This window comes from Centruroides sculpturatus, unplaced genomic scaffold (assembly GCF_000671375.1).
Source record: "Centruroides sculpturatus isolate CEXI.00-Female unplaced genomic scaffold, Cexi_2.0 scaffold27, whole genome shotgun sequence".
In the NCBI taxonomy this organism is placed as follows: domain Eukaryota; kingdom Metazoa; phylum Arthropoda; class Arachnida; order Scorpiones; family Buthidae; genus Centruroides; species Centruroides sculpturatus.
The window spans coordinates 667,379-686,446 of NW_019384318.1; the positions used below are offsets into that span (position 1 = coordinate 667,379).

At 33.3% G+C, this 19,068-nt stretch overlaps 2 protein-coding genes across 2 annotated transcripts in view; one reads left to right on the top strand and one right to left on the bottom strand.

Annotated features, from left to right (window-relative positions):
* LOC111624445 (ras-related C3 botulinum toxin substrate 1) overlaps positions 1-1,498 on the top strand; it is a 48,792-nt gene extending 47,294 nt beyond the window's left edge. The window contains exon 5 of the mRNA XM_023367285.1: positions 46-1,498. Within this exon, the coding sequence (XP_023223053.1) occupies positions 46-339 (294 nt within the window). The 3' untranslated portion in view covers positions 340-1,498. The remainder of the gene's footprint in view (positions 1-45) is intronic.
* Positions 1,493-16,595, bottom strand: LOC111624454 (putative ATP synthase subunit f, mitochondrial). The gene is made up of 4 exons (XM_023367292.1): positions 16,360-16,595; positions 10,473-10,571; positions 3,562-3,678; positions 1,493-1,632 (listed from the first exon to the last, which is right to left on the bottom strand). Exons 1-4 carry the CDS (start codon positions 16,436-16,438, stop codon positions 1,601-1,603), a joined length of 327 nt encoding a protein of 108 aa, XP_023223060.1. The 5' UTR covers positions 16,439-16,595; the 3' UTR covers positions 1,493-1,600.
* Between the last annotated feature and the right edge of the window lie 2,473 nt (positions 16,596-19,068).

Consider the following 19,068-nt stretch of genomic DNA (forward strand, 5'->3'; position numbering starts at 1 on the left):
TTTTCAATAGAGTACATGTGATCAACCAAACCTTTTCTTTTTCAGTGGTATCCAGAAGTGAGCCATCATTGTCCAAACACACCCATAATCTTGGTTGGAACAAAACTGGATCTGAGGGAAGACAAGGAGACGATTGAGAAACTGAAAGAAAGAAAGTTAGCCCCAATCACCTATCCCCAGGGTTTGGCTATGGCCAAAGAAATCGGTGCCGTTAAATATCTGGAGTGTTCTGCTCTCACGCAGAAGGGATTGAAGAACGTTTTCGACGAAGCCATTCGTGCCGTTCTGTGTCCCCAACCGAAAGTGAAGAGGGGAAATCGCCGCTGTACATTATTCTAACGACGGGCCGCTGTGCGTACGAAACATCCCAAAACAGTCGCACAGCCGACCGACCCATTGTCCTACCGTAGAGCCGGTTTACTCAGAACGATCATTCTATCGATATCGGAAATACAGAAGCATTCGTTTCGTACACTTTTTTTCACCTAGCACGGACGAGCAGCGAGGAATAGGGCAATAAGTAAAACAAAGAAACAAAAACAATATTCGATCTAACGTTTACGGAAGCTTTTTGTAACAAATACATATTTCAATCCATAACTTAGAGCCGATAGTGTTCAGATTGTTAAATGTCGCATTCTTTATTACCGCACAAAGCCAGATACACACTGCAATGTAAAGGCTGAGGGAACAATGTATCATTGAAATCATTAACACTTTAAGTTGATCTATTTTAATAGTTGACTAAAAAAAATTGTTGTTTCAAATAATTTAATAAAAATATATATATATATATAAATATCTAGCCTTTAAAACTAGCAGTTTTAATTGCCGCAGCTTGTGCTTTTTGTGTTGTATTATAAATATGGAGCAGTACGTTAGCTTTTGTTCCCCAAAAAAATGCAATATATGTGTTTTTTCTTTAAAATAAAATTGGTTAAGTACAAATTCTAAAAATGAGGATAGTGACAAAATTAGAAAAGAAACTCCTAGTTTTTTATGCAAAATCGAAAGACATTATCATTATCCGAAAACATTTGTACGAGGGGGAAATTACGGTCTTACCAACAAAAAAAAAATCTGTTACTTGTTTTAATACTTCTAGTGCTGACAAAGTGTAGTTTTGTATTACGTCATCTGTTGGTGTTGACTGTTGAAACGAAACGGAATTTTGTACGTGCTATTGGTTTAACGGCGTAAGGTCGTAAAATCGCTATTCCGGTTCAGGCTACGTTATATTTTGCTCTTTAAAGCCGTCTTCCTCGAATATTCCCAGACACGGTACTAGGACCGTATTACATAGTCTTGTTAATAGTGTTTCCGGTATTGAGCATTCGAATGCTTCTTTATGAAACTGTACGAACTGTCTTCAGATTTGCTTTATTAAAAATTTTGTGCTCAGTTTATATATATATATAATGTAACTGTAAAAATATGACAGTTGTATTTGTTAAACAGAAAAAAAAAATTGAAGCAAATAAACTGCCTTATCTTTTTCATCGTGTTCCAACTATTTTGATAATTTTATTCGTACAAATAAGGTCTACGGGGTTAATACATTTCTCTCCTCAGTGTTCTGCTACAAATTATTCAATGTACTTTACCAGTGGTATTTATACAGTCTGTGTTGACCTGAAAGAAAAATGGATTTTTAAATAATACAAGTTAAAAAAAGCCACAAAATTTTAACCCTTTGCCAAACGACAAAATGTAGATGCAGATTTTGTTTTGTTGATCCCAAACAATGTAAATAAATTTTGGGGAAGTATTGTATGATATCAGTCTCCATTTTGTGACCCTAGTTGCCCCCCTGGCTTTGGAGTGCAAGAACGTAAACGACCCACGTAATCAATTATTTCAAGCAATCTTGTCCAGTTTAAAGTGGAAGAAAACTCTTTACTCTTGCATGAAATAAAGATAATGCTACGTAACTAAAGCTTTTACAGTTAGAATATTCTAACAACCTCAAATAAATTGGGATGTGTTGAGTTTGCAAGTTATTGCATGGTTAGCAACAAACTTCTGCAGGTTGGAGTAAGAAGTTACAGTTACAGTTATCCAGTGCTTAATGTATGTGCATTGCATTAGAAATTAATGGAAATTACAGTGTCTGGAAAGAAGAAATAAAGCAAAATGTAGAGACTGACTGAGAAAGAAAGGTAGATTTATTGTAAGTTTCACTGTTTTGTGCAAGTCAAAATAAAACAGATTGTATTACATAAATTTAACCTGTTTATATCTAATGTGAACTCTATACTGGTCCACTAGAAGATGAGTTGTTGGTTGTATGCTTTGAAAAGTGTATAGTTGTTAAAAGTTTGTTGTTGTTATAAAAATTTAAAGCAATGTTAATAACACAATAATTATTATTATTATTAGCTACTTGATATGTTATAAATTATAGTTTTGCCAAAGTAATGTCTACTAAATGTGGTTTCGGTCACTTATGCAAAGGTTTATTCTGACTGAAACTTTTCTCCTCTGAATCTTATTTGTGTGTGTATGTAGCCTTTTAAACTTTTATGGAAACTTCTAGTCTCCATAAAAAGTCCTTAATACACCTGGACTAAATTGTCTACTTAGTTTTTTAAATAAATTTTTATCTCTAATCTACAAGAGACAATCGACGATAACTGAAAGTGTATATTATTCAGGATGATTCAAAAGATTGAAAAACTCAAACAGGCAAATAAAAGTTGCTCTATTCCAACTTCTGACTATAAACCTGTGTTTGCCAAAGTAATCCCTGGTCGGTATTTTCCTTTGAATGAAAGGAGTGACATTGCAGACGTAATTTTTTGTCACAAAGGCATTGGGACTGAAAACGATCAGCCGACTTTTTGTTGTTTCCTGTAATGCGTTTGTATCATCTTCATGTGCACAGTGCACCTGCCAGATTCTACAATGAAGTCATTTCCATTAAATATAACTACTTAAATGTCAGTTTGTTTCTTTAAACAATTATTATTTCATATTTTTCAATAAATTGCTAGTTCTGCTACACAATACAGTCTATGTTAACCAGGTACAGTATGATGGATTTTCCTTGGTAAGATCCATGCTAAGGTAATATGATTTATATAAGATAAATGGACTATGCAGAGACTAGAATGAAAGAATAGTTGTAGCAATAGAAAAATTGGAGCCAAACACAAGGGAAGTAAAAATAAATTAAGAAAAGATGGGAAAACTTGTTAGATTTTACCATATATGCAACAGGATGAGCTACAGTAATAGCAGCATGTAGTCTCATTCAATTCAGTCACAAATTAAATTTAAGTTGAAATTTATTGTTACTAAAATGGAGAATTTGTTACAATTTAATAAAAATGTGTGTGTTGATTTCTGAAATAATTCTAAAAACTTAGCTAGTCAAAATCTTTTAAAGCTAAGAGAATATAAATTAATTTTTATTCTAAAAGTTGTTTCTACCACCAACTAAAACTTTGTGAGTTATTATTTCGGTAACAAAGGGTTAAATTTCAGTGGCAGTTTGTACACTTTTTAAAACAAATTTGTCGAAGAATATTAAATCAGAAAAGACAGAGGAAATATACTCACGTAGTTTTCCATAATTCAGACAGAAAAACAGAATCATGATACCGACGATTCCCTGAACGGCCGGAGCCACGCCGCCACGCTTCGGCTGAATGTACTTGTGTTGCCATCGCCAGAAAGCTGCAATAAAAATAACTGTTTTATATTCTAAATATAACAAATTTATCGTTTAATACATATCATTTGTTAAAAATAGAAACTGCAATAATGGAAACTTGATACGCTGGGGAAACATAAGCAGCAAAATTAATTTAATTATGAAGGTTCCTGCATCCTTTCTACAGGATAATGCCCCTTACTCCAAAAGAATAAAAAACTGGCTTGAGGAACACAATGAATGTCATAGACTGTCATGCACTCAGTCTGACTTAATCCCATTAAGAATATTCACGTAATACTTGTTCATCTAGTTCCACCATGTCCAACCCGTGGCCCCACTCAATGTTTCTGTGCAGCCCTTATAAAACAGTAATTAGCTTGTATAGATCTTTATTACAATGAAATATCACATGTATAGTTAAATACATTAATATGATGTATAACACCTTATCATATATACTCAGAAGTTAAAATACTTAAATAGTTAAAAAAAAAAACTTTATTTAATTTATTTACTTTACTTTACTTTACTTAATTAATTATTTTTATTAATTTTTATTTTTTTAATTAATTATTAATTTTTTTTTTTTTAAAACATACAGTGGGTGATCGGTTAACGAACAAATCGGATAACGAACACTTTCACGAAAGATTTTTATGTTCGGACAACGGACACTTCACAGAACAAACAGAAGAAGAAGCGACATAAAATAATGAATACCGATTGGACTTCTCTCCTCTTCAGGCAACAATTCGAAATTTTTCGGAGTGTGGGAGACGTCAACATCGACGCTCAAGCCTGTATATAACGATTGGATAGTATTCCTCCGAACTTTGAAACTCTCCCTTGTAATTCCAGCCTTTTATCTTTCTGACAAAATAATTCTTTTATGTATTCGCGAGACTGCCGGGTAGGCACTCGTTAAGTTTTGCGTCTGTTTTTCTTTTCGAAAGGTGAGAGTATAATAGCAAAGGTAGAGAGTGGGCAGAAGATGCCTAATGTTGCTGGGCAGTATGGCGTGAATAGGTCTACAGTAGGCTGCAGTTCAATTTTTTTTTTAAATACTGTATAATCAAGAAGACTCAAGCAGCTAAAAGAGTAACAAAAATCACATCTGAGAAATAAAGAACATCGAAGAGTTCATAATGGAACCTGAAACGGATCTGATGACAGAAGAACACCAAGAAACTCGGCAAGATATGTTTTCTTCTGAAAAAAAGAGGATTAATGCCGATATCTGCTATTAATTAAAAATCTTTTGAAGAAGTGGGAGGATGTCAGAACAACGGTCTTAGAATGGCATCCAAACCAGGTTGAGGCTTGGAGATTTCTACAATTGCAATGCTATTAATTACTTACTAAAAATCCCGAAGAAGAGAGAAAAGCAATCGGCATTAGACAGATTCTTTAACCCTTTCAAATGAAAAAAATATGACTAATAAAAATGCAAGACTGTACGTATGTATTTTTATTACTACAAATAAAAATAAATGTAGTAAGAAAGTGTATATTTTTTTGGGGGTCTCCAGAACGAATTAATTAAATTCCCATTAAAACCTATGGTAAATTGATAATCGGTTAACGAACAATTCGGATAGCAAACAAAGTCTTGGAACGGATTATGTTCGTTAACCGATCACCCACTGTATATACAATACATTTGAAGCTATGTACAGTACATGTATTTAATCAGTATGTTTTGGTATAACAAAATTAAATTTCCTTAAATTTGCCCTATATGCAAAATAAATGCCAAACAATACACACATTCTTAAGTTACAATGGTCTTCTGTGTTTTAAATAAACGAAATAGATTTTATTGTTTTCTTTAAATTCTTTGGAAATAAGCCTAATAAAATTTAAATTAGAATTACACATTTACAGGTGCATATAGATTTAAAATTTCAAATCATCTATCTTTGTGAATCTTTCTTCTCAAAATTGAAGATTGTTAAATGTAAGTTGTAATAGATTGACCAATAAAAACTTAAAAAAATCAACTATGTTGTACAACATTAAAAATATCCGTTGATATTAAAAAATTAAGTGAAAAGACTGAAAAGCAAGTTTCACATTAGAATACACAATTATACAGTATTTTGTAGGTATGTTTTGTTGTAAATAAACATGTGCAGCCCACAGTGTATTTTTATTTTTGGCCCAGTAAACAATTTCGGTTGGATCACACTGATCTAGTTTATGCCAGTGGATGTGAACTTCAGAATGTGATTTTATTGTACCGGTCTAAAATTCCTCTCTCTCAGCTCAGGATCTTGTATGTGGTTTCACTTCCCATGTTTCATGATGCAATTAGTGAAGTAGTATTGACAAGAATTGAATGCTGACAAATTAGCATGAAATGCTATTCGTGTATACAAGGTGTCCGTCCTTTCATACTAAATCAGTCAAGCTCTACAACTTTGTAATTGTTTTTTTCCTGTAACATGCATTGTTTTTGAGGTAAGAACACTAACTCACAAATTTTACTGCTAGGGGTGCTGCATGTGATCTCATCTTATAGTGTAGTGTCACTTTATTGTAACTATACATCACATTCATAACTTTAGCTGTCTATGTTGTCAGTTACATGGGTATATTTTACTATGCACCCTGTACATTAATATACACCTTTTAACAAATTTAAAATATTTCTTTGAAGTGCAAAACATTTTTAATGAATATTAATCGTAGAAGTTTTCTCGCTGTACACTGTCAAAGTGACATGACACTGCCTGCCATTTTCTTATACCACGTATCATTTGCATCAATCGTGTGGAAACGTCATTTTACACTGCAGAGTGAAATGACAGTTGTCAATGGTTTCTTCATAATGTAATACAGTAGAGCCTTGAAAACTCGGCCTAATGTGGACCGAAGGGTGGCCGAGTTTGTGAAAATGCCGGGTTATTGGGAATAGGGTTAAAAAAGGATAAGTATGCGTGATTCCTCAGAAAATATTGTATGGTACTTGTATGTATTGTTTGCTTGAGAATACAACAGAGAATAAACTGCCTAAATACCCTTAAACAAAGGAAAAGTACGTCCTTTATGAAGGCATAGAGCCTTTACTACGTGAAAATGAAAATTAATGAATACACTGTGTACAGTAATTTACTTGATAAGACAGGCCTCAGAAAAATACTTAATGAGAGCTTTTATACTTTTATAAAGCTGTCTATAATGAAAATTAATTAACTAAGGAGTTTTTTGCCCTGCCAGGGTATGGCCGAGTTATCCAGAGTGCCGAGTTTTCAAGGCTCTACTGTATTGACCATTACTTTTGATACAACATTTGAGCACATAGCTGCTCTTTCTGAATGTACATCACTTTGCAGCATTCTAATATTGATGCTAATATAACTGCTACAAAACACTATACAGGTACAACATGAAAACTGTGTTTAATATAGTTTTTTAAATACATTCCTTCAAACAGATTAAAGAAAATTTTAGCACGAATATTAATAAACTAGCTGTTACCCGCAACTTTGCAATGCGGACTTTGCAAGCAAACACCATTTATATTCGTTATTTCAACAACCATGGTAATTGTTATATAACACCTATAACTGAGAATGATGAGAATTGCTAAGAATCAAACAAACTGTTTTCAATTTGATCAATTTTCTGAAACGTTTATAATCGTTCTATAATCAAACCAATAAGCAATAACAAATTTGAATTTAAAATGGCTCGAACATTTGGTTAAAAAATTGAAATATATAAAAATATTTATAACAATGTCTGAAATGTTATCAATTTAATCCACCTAAGTACTCAATGAAGACTAAACATAGTTGAAAACAAAAAATCACATCTGAAATAGTACAGTAGAAACCATTCTTCAGGTTAAGCCTTAATCCTTTCCCTCTCCCCCACGGGGGAATTTCGAAAAATCCCTTCTTAGTGTGTGTTTTCACGACGTACCCTAATTGTGTACCAAATTTCACCTCTAGGTTCAGCGGTTTGCTTTGGGCGATGATGAGTCAGTCAGTCAGTCCAAGTAATTTTATATATTTAGATAAATGTAAAAGCAAACAGATTATATCTTTGTTATAGTGGTATTTACTTCTGCAAATAACTTTGGGTCTGATGGCATTGCCGAATCATTTTTGAATCCATATGAAGTTTGACACACTGGTCAATTATGAAATAAACAATAAGCCATGTTTTGAAGGAGATTAATTGCTGTTCTATGCTGTGGAAGAAATAAACTTTCACATTTTAAGTACCATCTTAAGTACACATATTGTTACCATCTTATTTGAATCGCATACTATTACTCCATATGTAATATTGTTTTGGAATAGAGAATTCTTAAACTTACAATATATGCTTGAGAATAAAATGACTGACTAGAAAATAGTAACAAGAATGTTTTCATGAAAGTTTAACGTCTGTCATTAGATTACAAAAGGCTTTGCAACTCCTGACTTTTTAAAAACTTTGATGTAAAGATCTATTTTTTTTTGTATTAGGAAAATGTTACAATGTCTAAACAAAATACCATTTTCTCTTGTTAAATCTTATTCATTCAATTGAATCATCATTAATAAATGAGAGACGGTTGATGAAAAAGTTGTTGCAAAGGTAAACTGAAGAGTTAAAAAATTACTAATAAATCCAATTTCATTCTTGAACAGGACTTAATGAATTTTCAATTTATACTACAAGGAGAGGGAAAAACAAATAGTGATATAAACTGCAAAGATAAAGATTTTTTTCCCTGTTGCTCTCTAACACACAACAGCTAAATCTTATCTAAAGACTTTTTTTATTTGTGGAGTTCAGTTCTGAGTGATCCATAGGCCTCATTCGTTCTAAGAGTACTAAGTATGTATGTTTATATAATGTACGCATGTCAATGTATGTTTATGTTCTATATTAACAATGCTTATTTAAGTCTTGCTACACATGCTATATGTTAGGACATAATAGTTAAGTGTTTTGTATGTGATCAATCTGTTAAGTGTGATTTTGCAGTTGTTTAGTATCTGGTGTCATTAATGTGTACTTTAACTGTGTTGTATGTAGTGGAAATATATGGTCAGAGTTATTAGTAAAGTGAAATTTCAGTGAAACAAAGTGAAATAAATTTATTAGTACGTGTGTAAGGAATCAAGACCAAGCGTTATTTTTAGTTATTTTTTATTTTGCTTTTTATTCTATTTTTGTTTGGGGCTTATGTTTTGTTAGGACGAAGGTTTCCTCACCAATCACCTTAGAAACTTAAAAATAGAAGAAAGAGAACCAACTCACTGACAAGAAAAAGCGCCATAGAAAAAACTCGTGCTCCCGAGCGGAAAAAAGTAAGTCCGCAGCGAGAAAGAGGGGGGATACCCCACAAGCACAACTTAGGAACTTGCTAAACCTTAAAGAATAAAACATCATGAAAAATTGTAAAAAAAAAAAAAGAATAATGTAAAAGGTTAGCGAGTATTGTCGGGAAATAGGCTGCCAGGCAGAAATGAAAAGTCGACTGTTAGCGATAAGTATGTAAATGAGGGGAGTGGTCTCACTCAGAATTGTGACGTCACCTCACAGTATAAAGTCTGAACCTCAAGTGAAAATGACCAAGGTGAGCTTCATAGCAGCAAACGACAAGAGGTATCTGACAGCGATAAAGTGGTTCTAAGGCAATTTGAAGTTATTTGATTTGGGGATCAAAGATTAGAAAGTCTTGAGAGTTGAAGAAAAATGTTCCTAGTATATTGAGGTGACAATTAGGACCTTAGTTCATAAGAATTGTTGTACATAAGTTAAGTCTTTGAATTTTTTGTCGAGTTCCAAAGAGGAATAGATTTAAGTTAGCAAATAGATTGATTTGAGTTTTGTCGGGTTGATTCTTATTGATTTTTTTTTTCTTTGAATAAATTTGTTACTAATTTTTGTACATAGTCGTTATTAGAATTATTAAATATTGAATTTCATTTTGACTAACTTTGTCATTATTTAATTCGGTGCACGCTTAAAGTCCAGGCCTGGCACATTTATGTGAATCCGCGTAAAGTACCTGTCAAGAACTGGCTATTTCCGGCACAAAGTCATGTCGCTAATTGTAGTAAAAGGCATAAAAATAACTTAGTACTTTGACCATATATTTCCATTACAAAGTTGTAGAGTTATTAGTCAAGTGAAATTTCAGTGAAACAAAATGAAATTAATTTATTAGTATGTGAAATTTAGTGAAGTAAGTTTACGTGTGAGGACTGACTAAAATCAATGTTTTTTGTATTTATTATTGTGATTTTCCGATGTCTCCAGGGTCACAGAAGGATTTCTGCAACAGTGGAGAAACCACAACAACTTCAGTAATTTGAAATAACAGCATTTTGGTAAAGGGAAACTGACTACAGCATAATAGTCTTGCCTTCTGGGAGTCTTTTTTGGGGAAACTGGCCCCATTTAGATTATCTTGTGTGGAGGAAACCCGGAAAACTCCACACATCTATCTATAGTTTACATATATTTACTTCTTTATTTCATCTCTGAAGAATTATCCTTTTATTCTCTATTGGCATACATATTGGTGCAATAAAATCATTTACCCTCTCATCACCATTCATGTATTATCAACCATTTCTATAAATCTGCTACTAGAAATCTATATCGCTATATAACACTATAATCTAAATCTATAAATTATCTCACCTATTGGTCTCATTTTGATCAGATAATCAAGACTATTGAAAGATAAAGTTTAAACACAAGATTTAAATACACTTACTAAAGTGCTTAATATTAAGTGTAATGAAGAAAATTTAGATATAATTCAAAACAACTAAACAATATTACTTGAGTCGATTGAACATACCACGACTGAAAAGTCCCATTATTGCAGGAGGAGATTTATTTCGACGTGAAATCCATGATCCCATTTCGTTCAACTTCACTTCTCCAAATGGTATGTCGGCTAAAAATAAAACCATAAATAATATAGTACACATCTGATTACTAGTGAATCTTAATTTAAAACATTTAAGAATCATGTAATGAAATAGCCAATAGTTTATGTGATTTATTATGATTAGTCATTGAAATTTGAAATTAAAAATAAATTATTACACAGTCAAAACCTCTGAACAGTGGGAACAGCCACTGATGGAAAGATACAAAATAATCTCCAAACAATGATAATTTTTTTTTAATGCCTTTAAAAAAAACATTCCGAAAAATGGCCACTGTTTACAGATGGTGGCTATTGAAAGTTTGACTGTATAACATTCCATCAAATAATATTACTAATTGTAAGTTAATTACAAACCAAGTAAATAGTTGCTGAAACTATGAATATATATCTGGAAAGTTGAATTAACCAATGTAGTTAATGAAGTAACCAATACACCTTTAACAGTGCACAAGTTTGAAGAAATGCTGATGTTTTTGACCTGGTTAATGGGCTATCTTCAGGTATTAACATATAACAGAAATCCATAAGGTATTTTCAAAATTATATTATAAATCTATAAGTTTTGATGTACATTTTTGCCCAAGTTCAGTTTTGAAATTAAACATAAATGAATAATTAACAAAACTTGATAAAATTAAATATTGCTATCAATTATAAATATAAAAACATTTTCTAACTGATACAACAGTGTGTTACACAGCTATCCTTGAGTATAGTTGACTACTTAGGATAGATATGTAACCAAAAGCACAATAATTTTTAAAATATGATTACAGAAAAACTAAGTTAAATTTTGTTTGGGGAACTTCCATAACAAGTATATAAACTACAAAGATGTACACATATTTTGACTTTTATAAAGAGTTATGTACTGTTCAAAGTATCTATATTAAAGCGCAATTTACACTGGGCATGAAGGATGCGAAACGAAACAAAGCAAAGAGAGATAAAAAAGAAACATGAGTGTATGTAACCTCATAAAGAGAGTTAAAAATTTTCAAGTTAGCCAATGGGATTATGCAATAGCTGGGACACATTGGCAAGCACAAGCCAATGAAAGCAATGTTTTCATCTCTACTAGAGTTCTCAACTCACAGCTGGAAAGATAAGGTCCATATTGAAAATAATACTGGTATATAATTTAATTTGATAAGCCTACACAGCACAGTAAACAAGAAGTGTGTAAAATGGTAACTGCAATATAGTATATATCAAATTTTTTAAAATGCCATCAATAAACTGCAAAACTACAACTCACCATCATGCTTACCACTGCTTGCAGTGTGAATGAAATTTGCTTTATTTGCTCTCTTCATTTTCACGCCCAGTGTAAATCAAATTTAACTGTATAGTATGATTAAGATGTGCAAACTGACATCTAGAAAGAAGAAATGCATCAAAATTATACATAAAGAAGATCTGAATATGACACAAATTTGCTCAGAGACTTGAACTGCTTGTTTTGTTGTTAGTTTCAACATTGCAAAGCTTAAGATGTTTAAAAACATGAATAACTTACCCTGTAATGCAGTGGTTTTCCACATTTCTGAGAACACAGAACACTATTTATATACTTTTCATTATGTGGAGCATTAGTACAATACATTCAGAAATCAATAAGCATTCCATGTTTACTATTCTCATAAAACAATGAAGCAATAAAGTAGAACTTTATTGTTATTTTTTTTTGTAGAATTTCGCCGGATGATAATTTTAAGTTAATCAAAAAAGATATAGTCTGTCCAAAAATAATTTTTTGAAAACCACCATTTATTCTAATCACTTATTCTGGAATACCTTTGACAACAAAATTTAGTATTGAATAAAATAGAAACATGAAATTGTCTATGAATAAAGTAATATTCTGATGTACATTGGAATAACTTTGCAATAAAAACTTTAAAATCTATTTTTATGGAACCCTCAAGATGTTTGTGGAACACAAGTTTTCAAACCACTGCTGTAATGGGAGGCAATGCATATCCTTGCAAGGGATAAAATTCTTTGCCAATGGCAGAGAATTTTTATCCTTTGTATGGATATGCATTGCCTTGAACTGAAATACGAAAGTAATCCCAAAAGTAAGGTCTCCTATTTTTTAGAAATACAAAGAAACGTTAATTTTCAATAATGTTTACATCATTTTAAAGCTTGAAAGTTTATCTATATTTTTACAAAACTGGCATTTTGGTCGATGCATTTTTGTAGGTGCTATGGCAGTTTTTGTATGCCCAGGTCATACCAGCTTGCCGCCATGTCATGTTAAACCAATTGAAATTCACCAATTGATGAAAGTGTATGGCAAGTTGTGTATGGATGTCAAAAGCACATAGGAAGTTTGCAGCTGGCCCTATTGAAATTCATGACAAAGTAAGAAGCGGCAGACCATCAATTTCCGACGAGACAGTCACAAAAGTTGAGCAAATCAGGCATGAAAATTGGCGGATAACTCTAGATGATCTCTGCATTTTGGTTCCTGGGGTTTACCGAAGCACCATTCATAGGATTTTAATGAAAAAGTTGCAATATTGGAAGGTATGCGCAAGATGGGTCCTATGACACGGCAGTGAGCTGGTATGACATGGGCATACAAAAACTGCCATAGCGCCTACAAAAATGCATTGACTGAAATAGCGATTATGTAGAAAATAGGGTTTCTCATTTCTCAGTCTTTTGCTTGTCCTGAGATTTCGGGAAAAAAGTGAACTGTTTCCCGGGATCCCGGTATAGAATTAATTATTTTTAAGATATACAAAATATCTTGAAATCAAATGATATAATTATTTCTCATTTTTTAAAGTAATTTAATACATTCTGCAACCTTCAAAATCATATTAATAATGCTGTATAAGATATACAGTAATACCCGAACTTACGCGATAGGTGGGACTGAGCGATAACCACGTAAGTCGGGATATAATTTCGCAATTTGTGTAAAATCCAAGTCGGATGCATGTAAGCTAATAAATGTTCTCGTTAATCTTATCTTGTCTTTTGATTCGTTCACGGTTGCAAGAAATCACCACATAGAGTCTCTCAAGTCTCCGTAGATATAACAAACACAGAAATAAATAACACAAAATAAATTGTAGCTATGTGTCGATTCCGCATGACATGTCCAAACATGTAAGCTGAACAATAGTGTGGGGGGAGCAAGTAATCAAGAGTTGCGTGGCGCTCAAACAAAAGATGAATCAACGAGATTTGAAAATCGCATAACTCCGGGTTTGCGTAAGTCGGGGTAGCGTAAGTCAAGGTATTACTGTACATTAAAAATTATCTTTGAATTACATAGAAATTTTCACAAATAGAAAATATTTATTAAAGTTTGCTGGAAACTGCACACAACAACAACAACTACTAAAAAAAAAAAAGCTTTGAATTGAGTTGAAAATTTAAAAAAACTGAACTTAGATCAAACTTCTAACTTAAAAGGAAACTTTTGTTTTCTACATAAAACATAATACAAAATATTATTGTAAATTTTTATAATAAGATTTTAAAAAGCAATGAAATGATGATCAATACTCCGATCACTCAATACTCAAACTGATTCTTATTTTAGTAATGAAAGTACCTGCCCTTCCGATTCAATTGATGCAAGTGGAATCCTGTTTAATGCATTTAAGAGAAGACAGATGTTATGTGTTTTTTCTCCTACAGCCTGGAAAATTTCGAGTTCATTTTCAAGATTGTAGTACTTTTTTTGCTCTCTGTATTCTTGATTTCTCTACCTCGGCTGCTTTAATAAAAACATCAAGCTTATAGCCCAATAATTTGGCAGTTCGTGTGTCTTTAATAATCAGGTTTATGAAGAAAAACTTCATACTTGCAGACTTCGTGCTCGTTTGTATCCTTGCCCAATTTGCACAACTTGGCGTTATGCAGTTATTGAAGCTACCGGGCAAGGTTAAAAATTAAGACAGTGTAAGCAAAATTATTCCAGATATTACAGGTTCTGACAAGTAAAGAATTTTCAGAGTCCTGCCACAAACAAGCTACATATTGATTATTGACAATCTGCGAGATGCATAACAAGCAAAAATGTAAAAAACTAATAAGTAGGTTTAAAATTAAAAAATACAAATGTATTCTGACAGTTTATGAGTAAATTATACTTTCTATTTGCAAAATTTCCTCAACCTTAACACGAAATAAGAAAAAAGTGAACTCTTTAAGAAATTTGTGGGATTTCTCGGAATGAGAAGAATTTCCCGGGTTAAAAAACAACCAGGATCCCAGTATCTCGTTTGAGAAACTCTAGTAGAATAATAGATAAATGTTCAAGCTTTAGAATGATGTAAACATTATTGAAAATAAACATTTCTTTGTATTTTTTAAAAAATAGGAGACCTTACTTTTGGGATTACCCTCGTAAAATCACTTTGCTATGTCTCAGAAATTGATGGAGTGAAAAGCATCAACAGGAGTTGTCCATAAGAAGGAATTTTTGCACGTAAGATCAAGAAGAAACCATTACTAATACAGAAAATGAAAAAGGCAAGATTGATATGGGCTAAAAACCATCACATTGCAACTTGATATATTTTTTTAAAATTCCTGATAAATACATTATTAAACGTATGCATTTCGCATATTCTTTGGTTTCCTAGAAAAGTTCAGATAATATGCAGCTATACAGATGGCAACTATAATACAGAGCTACTCCAAGTCTTTTAGGATTTGCACCACACGTTTGTGAAGTGTTTGGTATCTTAGCGGGTGCCGAATTTTCTTTGCCTCCACCTCATTTTGGAATTGACACAGCCTCCTTCCCACAAGCGTGCAGATGATCTTGGGAATAAAAACAAAGTGTGGTACCGACACATAATCTTTCACATCAACACTGTCATTCAAAATATAAAATTCCTGCACATTATTAAAAATTATTTTAGCAGTTCTTTATCTTTAGTTTCTTTTTAAATTTATTTTGCATTTTGCAATTTAAATTTGCAATTAAAATAGTAAGATGTAAGATTCTGCAACAGGGATTTGCAACCACAGATGTGTAGATGTCCCTGTTCAAGCAAAAAACATCAATGAAACCATACCTATACATGCAACTCCTGGCAAGATATTTGCCTCCAAAGGTAAATTTTTACCACGAACCAGTATACTGCCTATTCTCCATCAGTCAAGGCTTGCTATCACTCACCTCGACCGATGCAGAGAACGTAGTCACGTACTCTGGTCTGGTTTCAGTATTGAATGAACCAAAGCTACTGAACGGGGAGGAGACACTACACTCCCTAAAACTATATAACGTCAAGTATTCTTCAAACGGTCAGGTGGGCTAGTCAAAATAGGTAAACACGATAGTATTAGCAGAGTGACGCGATTGCGTGCATCACAGAAGTAGGCAGATTTTGGGGGCTATCTCGCCAAGGATCACACGTAGAGGTACGGTTCCTTAGACTTTTTTGCTCCCACGGGTACGATCTGCAGCTCCGACAAGGTCCCATTCGGATGCGTAACTGTACCTAAATGTGGAATGTATATGATAAGAAGATATAATTTAAAATATTTTTCAAGGAAATTCATTTTCTGCAGTTAAATCTCGTTTACATTTTCAGAATAATTAATTTTTTTATGTACTTTGGATAATTATCATCATATAAATGAAAAGGAAACATTAAGGGTAAAAACGTAGCTCTTAATGAGGCAGTTGGGGGTCCAAAACCCCTCATTCGGAACTGTAATTTTACCATTATGGTGCATAAATCAAGTTACGGGCAATTTCATTTTCACAATAAACAATTTATAATTAAATATATATCAACGAGATACCTACGTTTGCCATAATAACGCGCAGGATCGTAAGGACCGTGCACTTTCGGGTTATATTCCGGAGGATAATCGCCAAATCCCATCTTCCCGTACTTTTTCGATAAACGCCGACGGCTTGACCTTCCTTATCTGCCGTAATACCGAATGACGTCCAAACGAATATAAGTTTCCGCCAAATTAACGGAGATAAGTTTCCGAAAAATTAATTATATAAATATTTGATAGTAATACGTATATTTTTATGTAATCAGAATGTTCCGTTTTAATAATACACTGAAGAAAAGTGAAAAAATATGCATTCGAAAAATGAATTTAAAACAATTATTATACTTTGCGAGAGTAAAGATGGCGCTGTTGTAAGTTTCGCTAGAAGCAAAAACCAGAGGTAATGACGTCAAAGTCACGTGGCATCTGCAGCCAATTACCGCCATGCTTCTAAGCGCGTTTTTATAGACTTTAATATTGGAAAGCGACCGAAGCGCCACAAATAATGGACGTACGGGGGCAAGCCACTAGTAATTTCAGGTGGAGAGCATATTTTATATAGGATATTTTAAATTGTAAAATAATTTAAAATATCATTAAAATTGCAGCCTGGCATTGTGACCATGTCACAATAAATAATTGTTCGTTAATCTTTGACCTTCAACTTCTTCGTTGAATTTATCACTACAGCACCTCTTCAACAACAGTCTCGTTACTTTTTGCCACACGCTACCTTTACTTTCGAATCAACACACGCAACGTCACTCATCAACGGTTTGAAAGTGTGCCTTTGTACCGATACGTAAGAAAAAAAAATCCTAGCTTGTGCAGATAATTGTTAAGAGTATTCGATGTGCAGGAAAGTGTTTGAAGTTCTACAAAGCTCCAGACAATTTAATTCTCGCGAAAAAAGCCATTGAAAAGCGTTATAACTAATACATAAATTCAGAGCCGGCCCTACCATAGGGCGAACGGAGCAGCCGCTCCAGGCGCTAAGTCCTAGGGGCGCCTCAGTGGTAAAGAAAATTAAAGAGTATAAATTAGGGGCAACCAAAGCGGGCGCCACAATAGGTTCTCGCTCCATCCTAAAACTTGCCTCGGGCCGGCACTGCTAAGAGAGACTTTTCAAGTAACTACTATAAGACTGCAGGGTGGTGAGAAAAGAGATTCGACATATGAAAAATTCCTGGGTTTTCTACCCGTCTGGATTCGGTTCCTGATCTCCGGAGTGGTAGGTTTTCACTTTAATCTCCAGCCATTTGAGTAAAAGCATAATATAACATCGTGGCAACACGATTTTAACTCATCTCAATCTCCCTGTAAATCAGACAGAAACGTCAGAACATCTTTTTGCAAATGCAAAAATATAGAACACACCTGGAATAACACCGCAGGATTATCAAAGAAGAGGAAAAAAACACAGCAGACGTTAAAACGGTATCCTATATGGAGGCAACCAGCTGGTGCACACCGTTCCAATCGCTCTTATCCGAGAAGAGATACGGCATCTAGTTGTCGTGATAACGAAGCCAGATTCGAAAATAAAATATATCCAACACAAGATAAAAATACGGTATACAAACGAATTCTGACCTCAGATACGGTTAACATAAAGCGAGATTTAACCCTTACAAAATTCGAACCTGCTGTAAACAATGCATCTTGAAGACTATGCACATATACAAGAAATGTAAGCTGCAGCAACCGCTACAAGCATGATGAAAAATTCATGTAAGATGTTAAATACCACACGAATACTGGATTTATGTAAAAGTCATCTTCATAAAAATAATTGCCAGGTCAATTCTTTTGAATGTAATCAATCAATGTATTACCACAATTTTATACAATGTATATAGCAATGTATAGTTCATTTTAAGAAAAGAAGATGCGTCGGGTTCAGATAGTAGCGATGAGTTGAGAACAGCGGGTGCTATTACCATCTGTATTTTGTTTTGTTTGCCAATTCCTTTTCTGTATAGAATATTCGAATTTATTCACTTAGTTAATAGTGAATAATTTCGAATATTCATAATACCTATTTTTTGTACATTTATAATTATTGTTAAAATACAAATGAATACGGTATTGTTAAAAAAATAACAATAGACGTATTATTTGATAAACCATTTTTTCGATTACATTGTTAGAAAAACAAACATCTTTGTTGGTTCGTCTTTCCAGGAAATGGCCAAACCGAGAGTTAAAAACAAGAAAACAAGAAAAAATGGGTACCCGGTGGCCATCAGAAACACCAAAAAAAGAAAGACGTTCCTCGGATGTCCGTTAGGTTCCAATCGCGCTTACAGGTTGCCTGGCATTGGACTCGTGTATGGAAGACGGTTCAGAGACGGAGGCTACCAATTCGTATATCGAATCGTCAAGAGATTTCTGAAGTTGAAGGGCAACGAAGAAAAGTTCGTCACTTGGCTTCGTTGCAAGACCGGCGCAACACGATACCACGCCTACCAATGCTACGACAGTATTATGAAGTGGTGTCGAGACAATAGATTTCTGTAGGAGAAATGCCATCTAAGAAAGAAAAACGGTCATCCACATAAAACAAAACTCTTTATAAAAATTCAACATTAGCTCCATAACGAATGAATCGGCGATTGGATGATCTGATTGATTAAATTTTATTGCTAAAAGTTTCCGAAAAGAAATTTATTAAATAATTGCATTTTGGATTAAATCATTCTAAAATTAATAAACTTTTAATTTTTTA

What these genes read in the sequence shown, in the direction of transcription:
- LOC111624454 (XM_023367292.1), bottom strand. Translation starts at nt 16,438, where the DNA reads ATGGGATTTGGCGATTATCCTCCGGAATATAACCCGAAAGTGCACGGT. An exon ending in AATGGGACTTTTCAGTCGTG is followed by an intron (nt 3,679 to 10,472) that starts GTATGTTCAATC and finishes TTTTTATTGCAG; the next exon opens with CTTTCTGGCGATGGCAACAC. An exon ending in TCTGAATTATGGAAAACTAC is followed by an intron (nt 1,633 to 3,561) that starts GTGAGTATATTT and finishes TTTTTCTTTCAG; the next exon opens with GTCAACACAGACTGTATAAA.